This window comes from Vollenhovia emeryi, unplaced genomic scaffold (assembly GCF_000949405.1).
Source record: "Vollenhovia emeryi isolate VEMERY1.0 unplaced genomic scaffold, V.emery_V1.0 DF939598.1, whole genome shotgun sequence".
NCBI classification, from domain to species: domain Eukaryota; kingdom Metazoa; phylum Arthropoda; class Insecta; order Hymenoptera; family Formicidae; genus Vollenhovia; species Vollenhovia emeryi.
Genome location: NW_011966768.1, coordinates 12,293 through 25,822, shown reverse-complemented (window position 1 = coordinate 25,822; position 13,530 = coordinate 12,293). Strand labels below are relative to the sequence as shown.

Below are 13,530 nucleotides of genomic sequence, written 5' to 3'. Positions count from 1 at the left end.
CACAAGCATTGCAAGAATATTGTGCTTTACAGACATACGCAAACCCGATACAAAATATGTCCGATCGGGCCTGTGTCCGATCGAGTCCGTGTCCGATCGGTTATGTGTGCAATCAGGACAATCCCAATGCAGTGTCCAATCTTGCAATGCTTGTGTTCAATAATGCGGTGTCCAAAAATGCGGTGTCCAATAATGCGGTGTTCAATAATGCTTGTGTCCGATAATGCGGTATCCAATAATGCTTGTGTCCAATAATGCGTGTCCAATAGTGCGTGTCCAATCGAGCGGTGTCCAATCGTTACGTGTCCAATAGAAGGTCACCCCTTTCTGGGTGGTAAGCCGTTGTTTGGATCTTTTTTATTTTTAATAATGTGCACGTACTCTTGAATACGTCTCTTAGGAAATTGGTACCTCGATCGGTCGATACCTTTTCGGGTATGCCGTGGATTCTAGGATTATTCTTGTTACGAACATTTTTGCGACCGTGACTGCTTCCTGATTCGGTATGGGGATTGCCTTACTAAATTTCGTTAGACCGTCTTGGAACGTCGGTACAAGTATATTTCTTTCCCTGTGTAGTCGTTGTCAACGGTCCTATTATATCTAAGGCACATTTTTTCGAATGGCCTATCTGGCGTGTCTGTTATCACCAGTGGTACCTTGTTCTTCGTGACAATTTATTTTTCTGACACTTTTCGCATTTTGAAATGTGCTCTTCCACATCCTTCGTTAACCCTTTCCAATTATGAGTCAACCGAATTCTTCGTATTGTGCGTTCCACTCCTCGATGTCCTCCCACAGGCGCATCATGGTATTCGTACAGTATTTTCTTCTTTTCCTCTTCTGAATATTCGCGTTCCGTCGTTGTGTCTGTTTCTTCGACGGTGTGTTTACGTGTCGGCAACGTGTCGACTGAGCGCGTCAGCATTTTTGTTTATCTCACCTGCCTTGTGTACGATTACGTAGTCGTACTCCTCTAATTTTAATCGCCACCTTATTAGGCGCGATTTCTTCGGTCTCGCTTTGGGCGACTTCCTTTATGGTTACTCGCGGCATCGGCATCTCTATCGCCGCGTCTGTAGTATTTAAAATGCTTGCTGCGCATATAAAATTTTTTGGTTCCACCAGGCAATTTGACCTATGAATACCCCTGGTCGTGTGGTCCTCGGCTTGTATTGTGCCGATCATATTCTTATCAGTAGCCACTTGTACGATCGTTTCACTTCGTGGGTTTAGTGCTATTTTACAGTATGGGTACAGTTTTAAGACTCGCTGTCCTATTGTTACCTGTTTTCTTCCGTAGTTGCACTTAGCCTTTTGCTTCTTTACAAAATCGACTCCAATGATTCCATCATATTCCATTGGGGGAAGTCATCCTTCGCGACATACATGGCGTGTTTTATTCGTGCTTCTTTCAGCTTTATCGTCGCGTTGATTTTTCCTAAGGTCTTTACCTCGTGACCTGTTATGCCTGTTAACGTTACTTAGTTTTCTTTGATGAGCGTTTCGCCCTTTAAGTGTTTCACTTTAATTAGTGATATTGCGGCACCTGTGTCAAATAGCATCATGCTCACTTTTCCTCGCTTCGTTTCCTGAATGGGCAGGTTAATCAAATCTAAGCCCGTGTTACGTCTCGGTGTATCTTTCGCGTGTGCAACCTGATACTTGAATTTAAAACGGTCGGAAGCGAGGAAGCGCGTCCGGTTCGAGATTTAATGTTTTCACCCCAAGGTTTAAAAATTGAAAACCGTAAGCAAACGCGCGCCGTCGCTTCTGAACGTTTAACTTTTTAATATTAATAATTTTACACCTCTCTTCGCGTTCGCGATGCTCGGCGACGCGAGATACCCGAGCGGTAGCGAAAACGAGACAAACTGGGTCGATTCGCTAACTCGCCGGCGCTGATATAGACACAAAATCACACGCGTCCCGGTAACGCCGCTGTCCCCGCTGCCGTTCTCGTTAAAAGAGAGGTGCGCGACGACGAATACATTGATTTAAAACGGTCGTAAGCGAGGAAGCGCCTCCCGTTCGAGATTTCGTATTTTCACCCGGTGTAAAAATTCAAAAACCGAAAGCGGACGCGCGCCGTCGCTTCTGAGCGTTTAACTTTTTAATTTACACAATTGTACACACGTTCTCACGTTCGCGACGCTCAGCGACGCGAGATACCCGATCGGTAGCGAAAACGAGGCACAAACTGGGTCGGTTCGCTAACTCGGCGGCTGATATAGACACAAAATCACACGCGTCTCGGTAACGCCGCTGTCCCCGCTGCCGTTCTCGTTAAAAGAGAGGTGCGCGACGACGAATACATTGATTTAAAACGGTCGAAAGCGAGGAAGAGCGTCCCGTTCGAGATTTCACGTTTCGACCCGAAGGTCTAAAAAGTGTAAACCGAAAGCGGACGCGCTCCGTCGCTTCTGAACGTTTAACTTTTTAATTTACACAATTTTAGACCTATGCGCGCGGCCCGACGCGTACTCCAAGGTGCGTGCCTACCTCGACACGGGTGCACCGTCCGACGTCGGCGGAACGCGCGGTACACGTCGCGGAAGGATCCAACGTGGAACGGCATTCGGGAACCACCCCGCCAGGAAACACCCCGATGGATAACGCTTCTGTCTACACGCTAGAAGGGGGAGAAGAAGATTCCGTTAGAACGCGAGACAACTACCACGCGCTAACGTAGCGTAGCGAGAACGTGGCGTTAATCGTACACCGCTGCGACGGTGAAAAATAATGAGCCACCGAGAGGAGCATATACCAACCTGTGTGCACCTGCACTTACCGACGCCGCGGACCAAGGGGAGCCCCGCTACCACCCGGAGGAGGAGGAGGAAGAGGAGGAGGAGGACGACGGAGTCTCTCACCAGGAGCTTCGAAGAAGCGGCAGCGGGATCGCCCAGCGTCACCCAGCAGCAGCAGCGGCGAATGAAGCGGCTACGCCGATCCGACGGCGCGGAGCACGGAGCACCGAGCCACGCGCACGTCGCGTCGTCCATCCAGGGAGCACGAAGGCCGCGCGGGGGGTGAGAGTAAGACACACTCGCGCAAACAGCACCACCACCACCGGGCGCAACCGGAGCACCCGGAAAACTAGGTTAGGTCCACCGGGTCAGCCGGTGGCAACGGCGCGGGCCCACGGCAGGCCCGCGGATGCAGCGGACACACACACACACACACACACACACGAACCGCCGTTAATTACACCGGGACGAACAACAATCCGCGCACGGAACACTCGTATGTAAGGATTTTACTGAAAAGATCCTAGGCCTTCCCTTAATTTGTGTCAGGACGCTCGGGTAGGTCGGGAGGTAGCACAGGGAAAATGCAGTGATCTTCTTTTCACAAAGCGGTCCTTTATTCGTGGCCGGTAACGAGGCCGGCTCCATACAGATATGGCGGGGCCACGCACAGTCCGCGTGACTCCGTTCGCCTTGCTCCGACTTCACCGCTCCGCTCGGTGGTGCACTCGCGCGCCTCGGAATCCGCTGATTCAGCACCTGCCTACTCCGAAGCTCGCTACGGACTCTACTCCGGCGTGTACTCCGGTCTTTCCACGTGTCTCCGGCTACCGTTACGCGACTCCGATTTCGACTCTGCTGGCGCTCGAATACGTCTCCGCTCCGACTCGAATCCGCCTCTACTCCGTCCCGAATACGACTCTCGACTCCTTTCTCTTCGCGCCGCGCGAACCGAAAAAACCCCCGTGTGACACCTCGCGGGCGTTCCTGTATTTACTTGTAGCCAACTGTCGCTAAATAAAACTACTGTTACTCGCCAAGTGGCAACTTCGAAATCACTATTTCCCTATTTCCCTTTCTTATTTCGTACGAGGCACCGCGGAGAGCACGTCGGGGAAGCCCCTCCGTGTGACACCGCGACGACAAAGTCGAGACGGAGCGAAGCGGAGACAGCGAGTAAAGGCGCGTCCACGCACGTAGGGCGCATCCGCATCGTCGCGACGGTCAGAGACGGCGTAAGCGCGATTGGCCCCCCCGTTAGCCACGGCATTGGCCAGCTACTCCGAGCGCACGAAATGGCGGCCAATATCTCAAAATGGCCGAAGGAAGATCATCAACCATCTCACCACGCGCGATACTCATCGGCGAACCAGGAACAAACCAACTCGTGTCGGAGCGTGCGCGTCGGAAAAGATGCCCGCCGAATACAACAGTGTCCAGGGACGGGGCAAACGCGTGCGCGCGACAGTCCTCGAAACGACGAGTCAAGTTACAGAGCGTAATCCTGTAGCGATAAAATAGCTTCTGAACATTTAACTTTTTAATTTACATAATTTTACACCTCCTTTAACGTTCGCGACGCTTCGCGACGCGAAATACACGAGCGGTAGAGGAAACGAGGCACAAAATAGGTAGATTCGCTAAGTTTGCGGCTGATATCGACATAAAATCACACGTATCTCGGTAACGCCGCTATCCCCGATGACGTTCTCGTTAACAGAGGTGTGCGACGACGGATACTCGAATTTAAAACGGTCGGAAGCGAGGAAGCGCGTCCCGTTCGAGATTTCATGTTTTCCCCCGGCGTAAAAATCGAAAACCGAAAGCAGACGCGCGCCGTCGCTTCTGAGCGTTTAACTTTTTAATTTACACAATTGTACACCTATTTGCACGTTTGCAACGCTTCGCGGCGCGAGATGCTCGAGCATTATTGAAAAGAAGGCAAAAAAGGGGTCGATTTGCTAAGTTTGCGGCTTATTTCGACGCAAAATCGCATATGTCGGAAAAGGTCCTAGCTTAGCGCGTTAGTTATTTTGCGTTTTCTTTATATGGTTGGCACCACAGAGATGTCTAGAGTGGAAGGGGAGAAGGAACGGACGCTCCCCCTTTTGTAACGGTTTAGTAGTTAGTTGTCCTTGGACGAGCGAAGCTAGTGTAACGCCTACAGTTTCCAGGCAATAAAAGCCATAAAAGTGAGTTCGTTGTTAACGGCCTGTCGACGAGATCGTAGTCGACCGCCTATCTCCAAATACCTCGATCCCGACTATCCTGATATTAACATTGTGGCGACCGTGACAGGACTGTGAAAAGGATAGTCGCGGGATTTGTACAGCGCGAGAAACGTGAGTCCAAGATGGAAGCCGCAAAGAAGGCTCGCACCGTAATGCGAGGGGCGTTCACACGCGCGCTCAACGAATTGGGGGATAGGATCAATGAGGCTGCGACGAGTGATACGAGTGTAAACGAGTTACAAGTATATTTGCAAGTGCTCGAAGATAAGAACAAGGCTTTGGAGGACGCTAACTCGGTTTATATCACGCATATGACAAAGGCAGAAGAGGTGAACGAAGAGGCAATCGAAGCGGAAATAAAGAGCAATGACGAGTATAAACGCAAATATATCCGTGCGCGGATGGAAGTCATGACGCGTTTGTCCACCGTCACGAGCAAGGCCGGAGATAGCACGGAGAATCGGACGACTGAAGTGCTTCCCGTCAACGCCAAAGCTACGATGAAGTTGGCTAAAATCGAGTTGAGAAAATTCAATGGAGACGTTAGAGAATGGCTACCATTTTGGTCACAGTTCAAGAAGATACATGAAGATGCCACCATCAACAAAGGGGATAAGTTTCAGTACCTCATACAAATGATGGCATCACAATCGCGTGCAGCAGAACTGGTGGGCAGTTTCCCCCCCGGTTGAAACGAACTATGACAGTGCGATCGCGAGTCTGAAAAATCGATTCGGTCGAGACGAAGTGCTTGTGGAGGTGTACGTGCGCGAGCTTCTCAAGCTAGTTATGAAAAACGTCATGAAGCCAGAAGACCGGATGCCGTTGTCCAGTTTGTATGACAAGATAGAGGCCCAGTTACGAGCTCTCGAATCACTCGGTGTGACATCAGACAAATGCGGGGCCATGTTGCTGCCGCTGGTCGAGTCCTCTTTACCAGAGGAACTTTTGCGGGCTTGGCAGCGCCATCCCGTGCCGACTGAAGTGGAAGGAGAACCGAAGGAAGAACGTCTTACTCAACTAATCAAGTTTCTAAGCTCTGAGGTGGAGAACGAAGAAAGGATAACGATAGCCATGCATGGTTTCGACTTGAAGAGAGACGAACGCAAGACGTCGAAACAGAAACAACACTCGGATTCCTCAAAAAATACGCCGTCGGCTATTAGCCTGCACGCGCAGGGAAAGCCGAGCAAACCCATCAACTGTATGTTCTGTGAGAGTGAACACGCGAGCACGAAGTGCGAAAAGGCGCGGAAAATGACAATGGACGAGAAAAAGGCAGCTTTACAACGGAAAAACGCATGCTTTAACTGCTTAAGGATCGGGCATCAGAGTCGCGCGTGTCGCGGTAGTCAAAAGTGTGCTTTGTGCAGCCGTCGATACGTGGTGTTAATGTGTCCCGATGTAAACAGCCAAGGGAGTGTAGGGAGCAGCACCTCTGTCTCCCTTTTCTCTAGCGGTTGGCCCCCCTCGCGAGTTGTGGAAGCGAGAGGTTGGCGGAGCTGTAAAGAGTAAAAAAAAAGACTTGTAGGATCGTAGGATCTCAGTAGGATCTGATCCGGTATCAATAAAGCTTCCGTTGTCTAACACCAAGAAATAGTGTCTGTAGAAGTGTCCTATCCACGCATTAACCTGTCGGTAGTAGGCCGACGCGCGGAGAGTCGTATCCGACCTCCGCGACATACTCAATTCCTACAGGAGTGTACCGGCGACGCCATCTAACATAGACGACAGTAAAGAGAAAGTGCTATCCAATTCTAACCAAACCAGAGGAGCGGAGGTTATTTTACAAACGCTACATGCCAAAATTCGGAATGGCCGAGAAGAGTGCGTGGTGCGGTTGTTTTTCGATCCAGGTTCCACTCGATCTTACGTTTCTAAAGACATTGTTCGTCGCATGCAATATGAACCAATCAGTGAACACAAGCTCAGGCATTCGCTTTTCGGCAATGTCACGTCGAAGGTTAAGGAGCACAAGAAATATTTAGTTCACTTAGCCAGTCTGGACAATAGTTACTCATGTAACTTCAAAGCATTTGACGAAGAAGAAATATGCGCGGAAATTCCACTGTGGGAGAAGCAGCCGTGGATGGACGAATTGGCGGAGCTAGGCGTACAACTCTCCGACGGACCGAGTAAATGTGAGCACGCCGCACCTATTAGAGTTCTCATCGGAGCGGACAAACTGCGGGAAAACTGATGACTGGTCGCACGGTGCAGTTGAAGTGTGGTTTGTCTGCGATCGAGACATATCTTGGCTGGACCTTGATGGGTCAAGTTCCTAAACCTATTGCTAGTGATATTGCTGGGCAGGTTATTTCTATGTTTCAGCGTGAGGCCTGTGTGTCTGATCTCTGGGAGCTTGATGTGATCGGTATCAACGACCCGATTAAAGAGAAGTCTCGCAGAGATCATGACGACGAGGTTATGCAGCGTTTCGAGGAAACAGTCACCGTCAATAAGGAGGGGCGATATGAAGTGTGTCTTCCGTGGATAGAGACACATCTTGTTCTACCCGACAACAAGGAGTTAGCGGAGAGGAGGCTCATTACGACCGCGAGAAAGCTGAGATCTTCCATGATGTACGAGGAATACGACCGAGTCTTTCAAGATTGGTTGAAGGAAGGAGTCATCGAAGTGGTACCCGACCATGAAGTCGACAAGGAAGCACATTATTTGCCTCACAGGGGCGTAGTCAAAGAAAATAGTACCACACCGCTGCGTCCGGTGTTCGATGCGTCCGCGAAATGTAAAAACTTTCCATCACTTAATGAATGTTTAGAAAAGGGGCCCAATTTGATTGAGCTTATTTCCACTATTTTAATGCGTTTTCGTATGGAAAGAATCGGTGTTGTTAGTGACATCAGAAAAGCATTTCTGCAAATATGTTTAACTGAGAAGGATCGAGATTCATTAAGATTCCTGTGGTATGATGAACTAGGAAATATAATAGCTTATCGACATGTTCGCGTAGTTTTTGGTGTGTCGTGCAGCCCTTTCCTTTTAGGGGCGGTGATCGACCATCATTTGAAACGACTGTTTACAGACGAAAAAATGAAATTTAGGTTTAAGAACCCAGAGAAAAATCTTCCTAAGTTGATGGAAAGCTTTTACGTAGACAACTGTGTTACTAGTTTGAGCACAATGACCGAGGTCGAGCAATTCAGGTATGATGCGAGTCTTGCTATGAGTGAGGGAGCATTTGAACTTCGAGGATGGGAAAATTCTGGTTCGAAAACGGAAGGGAGAGATATATCGGTATTAGGCCTGATGTGGGATAAGAAAGAAGATACCCTACGACTAGTGGTTCCTTCGATTGAGGGGATCATGAACGAGAAAATTACGAAACGGCTTATACTCTCTTATTCCCATCGCGTGTTTGATCCGATCGGTTTGGTATGCCCTGTGATGATTACTCCCAAGCTTTTATTGCAACGAATCTGGGTTTCTAAAATCAGGTGGGATGACGAGGTTGATGACAAGATTCGGGACGAGTTTAAGAAATGGCTAAGCAATCTGTCTGAATTGAACGAGCTTCGGTTCCCTCGCTGGATGTTTGTATCAACAATGCGCGAGACTAATATAACGTTTCATGTATTTTGCGATGCCAGTAAAAAGGCGTATGCTGCGGTAATCTTTGCCCGCATGGAATGTGCTTCCGAAGTCAATATTTCTTTCGTTACGGCAAAGGCAAGGGTGGCACCAGTTGCTTCCATGACGATTCCTCGACTTGAACTTTTGGCAGCCTGCATGGGGGCCAGACTAGCGCGTTCCACTTTGAAATCCCTTAAAATGATCGATAAGAGAATTACGTATTGGAGTGATTCTAGCACCGTAGTATTCTGGATTCAACGCAATTGTCCCTGGGCCCCTTTTGTTGCCAATCGGGTCAGAGAGATCAGAAGTTTGTCGAGTCTTAGTGAATGGAGGCGCATTCCGGGGGACTTAAACCCAGCGGATTTGCCGTCACGTGGCTGTGCGCTTAGTGTGCTCCGTAGTGTGAATTGGTGGAGCGGTCCGGACTGGCTAAGAGGTAACGAATGTGAGTGACCAATCTCAAGTGTAACGTATTGCGAAGACGAAATAAAAAACGAAATACGCAAGACTGCTAATGTAAACAGGGAAATCCTGGAGTCAGAAATTATCGCGGAGATGGCTCAAATGAATAGTACCGGGAAAATAGATCCCTTTTATGTTCCTCAAGTCTCTAGTTTCCGTACGGTAGTGGGAGCTTTTGCTCGCATAAAGCGATTCGTTAATAATTATAGGTTGCGTAAATCCGACAAGTCAGGCGAACGTAAAAGAGGGAGGTTAACGCTAAATGAATTAAAGAGTGCGGAAAGAACTATTTTTAAGATTGTACAACATGAATCGTTCAGTGGGAGCGATGACATACAACTGCGTAATATGTATGTTTTTGTTGACGAAGACGGTTTGATCCGAACGAAATCGAAAATATTGGAGCGTGACGATGACTTTTCATTTCGTTGCCCAGTGGTTCTGCCGGGGGAGAACGAACTAGTTCGCATGATGATTCTTTATACTCACATACGGTTGGGACATGTCCCTGTCAGCACATTGCTCAATACCCTCAGGGAGAACCATTGGATAATACGCGGAAGAAAGGCCGCTCGCCATATTGTAAGGAAATGTGTTACCTGCGCGCGACAAAATGTACGACCTTTGAACGCGATAACAGCCCCTTTACCTAGGGATCGGGTTCGCGACGCTAGAGTGTTCGAGATCGTGGGGGTGGATTTTGCGGGCCCATTGTATCTCAAGGCTGAAGTTAAGGCCTGGGTCTGCATTTTTACCTGTGCGGTGTATCGAGCGGTACATTTAGAGTTGGTGTCGTCCCTTTCCGCGGAAAGGTTTATGGAGGCGTTTCGGAGATTCGTATCCCGAAGGGGACGGCCGAATACGGTATACAGCGATAACGGGACTAATTTCGGAGGTTTCAACAACTTGTTGAAACAAGTTGATCGAGAAAAAATCGAAGAGTTTTGTGTGTTACGTAAGATAGAATGGAGATTCAACCCTCCAAGTGCTCCCTGGTGGGGAGGCTGGTGGGAGCGGTTGATCCAGATTTTGAAACGCATGTTGCGAAAAATACTTGGCAAAGCTTGCTTGGGTTATGAAGAGATGTTTACCGTACTGTGTGATTGCGAATCCGTGATTAACGCTCGCCCTTTGACATATTTATCTGACGATCCTCGGGATCTGGCTCCTATTACGCCTAATTTATTTCTGCAAGAAATTCGCGAGGTAGGTTTGCCTGAATGTGATTTCGTTGACGGAGAAAGATTGAGGGGTAGGTTTAGATATCGGCAATTCTTAAAAGAAGAGCTACGTAAACGTTTTCGAGTGGAATACCTCGGGCAATTGAAATATGCTTCCTGTAGGAGATCCTTCGAGCATCGCCAGATAAAAGTTGGTGATGTTGTACTTGTTGGAGATGAGTGTAATAAGCGAATAGAATGGCCCTTAGGTCGAGTATTGGAGCTTTTCCCTGGGAAAGACGGGGTTGTGAGAGTCGTGCGTTTACGTACCGCAAGGGGTCTTCTGGTGCGGCCCGTTCAAAAATTGTATCATTTAGAAGTGGACACGGATATGGAACAGGAGGAGTTGAATAAAATCTATGATAAAAGGATTAACTCAAAATCTACCAATCGTAATATAAGGAGTGACAAGCAAATACAGGTATCAGACGTAGTGAAGTTAAGTGGTGAGAGTATGCCTCCTGTTCCATATACAACCCGAAGCGGACGTACTGTAAGATGTCCTGAAAGATTGTGAATTTCGTTTATGTTTCTTTTGATATCCACGGTGACAAGCGTGAATATCTAAAGGGGGGAGGATGTCGGAAAAGGTCCTAGCTTAGCGCGTTAGTTATTTTGCGTTTTCTTTATATGGTTGGCACCACAGAGATGTCTAGAGTGGAAGGGGAGAAGGAACGGACGCTCCCCCTTTTGTAACGGTTTAGTAGTTAGTTGTCCTTGGACGAGCGAAGCTAGTGTAACGCCTACAGTTTCCAGGCAATAGAAGCCATAAAAGTGAGTTCGTTGTTAACGGCCTGTCGACGAGATCGTAGTCGACCGCCTATCTCCAAATACCTCGATCCCGACTATCCTGATATTAACAGCATATACAGGGTGGGCCATTTTACGGGACCCACCCAAATTTCTCCGTTGTTAAGGCAGATACAAAAAAATGTTTCAGACAAAAGTTGTATAGTTTCGAGGGGGACATAAGATGGTACCATTGGTTTGACCGTGAAGAGTATTAGCTTTGACGAGGATGAAATCCGAACGTCTTCCGGGATGATAGGCACGCCCTGGTGGGTAGCTCGGTGCCGTTTTCCAGTGGTTGTAAGACCGACAGCCGTGGGTCCTCGCCGCAGAGACCAGCTGCGGTACTTTCGTGTTTCCAAAGAGGTCATCTCGCAAGAGATGAATGATACTGTTCTGATTGTAACTGACTCGATTTTGAGTCGAGGAGATTTTCGGTACTGAGAGAGCTTGTCACTGACTCGAGAGAGAGACAGAGAGAGAGAGAGAGAGAGAGAGAGAGAGAGAGATAGAGAGAGATTGAGACTGGCCAAGTCCCGAGAGAACATCCGCTCAATCGGAAGTTCGTGACAATACTGGCCGAACTGACGAGATTGCGTCAGCGGCCGCTCGTCGAAACTTGTCGACGAGAGAGAGAGAGAGAGAGAGAGAGAGAGAGAGAGAGAGAGAGAGAGTGCACAACAGAGAGAGAGAGAGCGCGTCAGCGCATGTTTCGAGGCCAAGGCCCCGTGCGGCTAGAGTTGTAGGCCGCCCGCTCTGTTTGAATTAAACTCTTGAGCGTTCCCACTCACTCTGAACGGAACGTTCATACTGATTTTCTGAACACCGTGAGTCCCCTTGCCTCTCGTGAGAGGCAAGGGGACTCACAGTAAACAAGCACCCCGAATCGTGAGAGGCAAGGGGACTCACGGTAAACAAGCACCCCGAAGGGAACAGAATTCTACTACGTCCACGTTGTTGTTCCTGGATACCGTTAAAAGTAGGATGATTCGTATTTCTCATGCATAACATGCATAACTACAGAGATTTGGGTGAAAAGTTGATTTGACTTTCGAATGATACCTAACGATCAACTTAACCCATAACATGACATTGTACAAGATATTTTGTACTTTATGTCAAAGTACTGCAAAGTACTGCTTCGGAGGCTCATAATTCGAAAATTACTCAATGAAAAAATATTTTATTATAGTGTTTTGGAAAGCTCTCGAGATAACCTACAAGAATATGTAACGAGAAATAGTAGGTTCCATTTAAGAAATTAAAGGTAACCTTCATGTGACCCTCAAATTACTCTTCAAGGTCAAACCAATGGTACCATCTTATGTCTCCCTCGAAACTATACAACTGTTGTCTGAAATATTTTTTTTGTATCTGCCTTACCAACGGAGAAATTTGGGTGGGTCCCGTAAAATGGCCCACCCTGTATATTTTTACAATATGACTCAGCCAGCGTGTTAATATTCATCCGGCTGGAAAGACAAGAAATTAGGTATAATGTTCAATAGAGAAGATTTTATATGAAACGATGTTAGCTTGATTTAGCTGTGAAACAAAATAAAAGATAATAAATTTTAGTAATTAAAGAGCAACGCTATTTGTGTGTCGACTATTCTGTAAAGCAGACAATATTCATGTGTTATAATTTCTCTAAAGGAAACAACATTTAAAGGAAAGAACATTCATGTCTTTCCTTTATACATAATTTCGATAAAGGAAAGAACATTAATGTATTATAATTTCTATCGAGGAAAGAACATTCGTGTATTTTAACTTTTCTGTTGAGCACAGAATATTCGTGTGTATTTATTATTCTGTCGAGCAGACAATATTCGCGTGTGATAATTTCTCTAAAGGAAACAACATTTAAAGGAAACAACATTCATGTATTTCAACTTTTGTGTAAAGCAGAGAATATTCATGCGTTATAATTTTTCTTAAGGAAAGAATATTCATGTATTTCAACTTTTTTGTTAAGCACAGAATAATCTTGTGTTTTTTATTATGTAAAGCAGAGAATATTCACGTGTTATAATTTATATTCAGGAGACAACATTTATGTATTTAACTTTTCTGTCAAACAGAGAATGTACCTATGACATGTTATAAATGACGTTAGAACCCACGTGGAGTCACAGTTGGCTGAAAATGATGCAATGACTATGTGCGAAGCAGAGAATACTCGTGTGCGAGACTTGTAATTTACACTTGTAATTATCAATTTGCTATCGAAAAGAAACCCACGTGGAATCACAATTGGTAGCACTGAGTAAAGGGTGAATGATGTAACAAGAGTGGCTGTTCTTGGTTCACGCGACTCTCCGAGGAGAGTCTTGCGTTTAAGCCCCGCCACCGCGTCAAGGTGACAGCCACGTCGGCAGGGAGGAAGGGTAGGAAGTCACAATGGATGGATGGATGGATGGATGGAAGGAAGACAACGTGAATAATTCAATAAACATAAGACTCGTGTCTGAATATATA

The 13,530-nt window shown here is 47.1% G+C and overlaps 2 protein-coding genes across 2 annotated transcripts; both read left to right on the top strand.

The window, feature by feature from the left end:
- Positions 1 to 7,180: 7,180 nt before the first annotated feature.
- On the top strand, positions 7,181 to 9,031 carry LOC105557135. The gene has a single exon (XM_012004304.1). It carries the CDS (start codon positions 7,181 to 7,183, stop codon positions 9,029 to 9,031), a length of 1,851 nt encoding a protein of 616 aa, XP_011859694.1.
- Positions 9,032 to 9,133: 102 nt separating this feature from the next.
- Positions 9,134 to 10,777, top strand: LOC105557134. Its single transcript, XM_012004303.1, has one exon. The coding sequence runs from the start codon at positions 9,134 to 9,136 to the stop codon at positions 10,775 to 10,777; it is 1,644 nt and encodes a 547-aa protein (XP_011859693.1).
- The last annotated feature ends 2,753 nt before the right edge of the window (positions 10,778 to 13,530 follow it).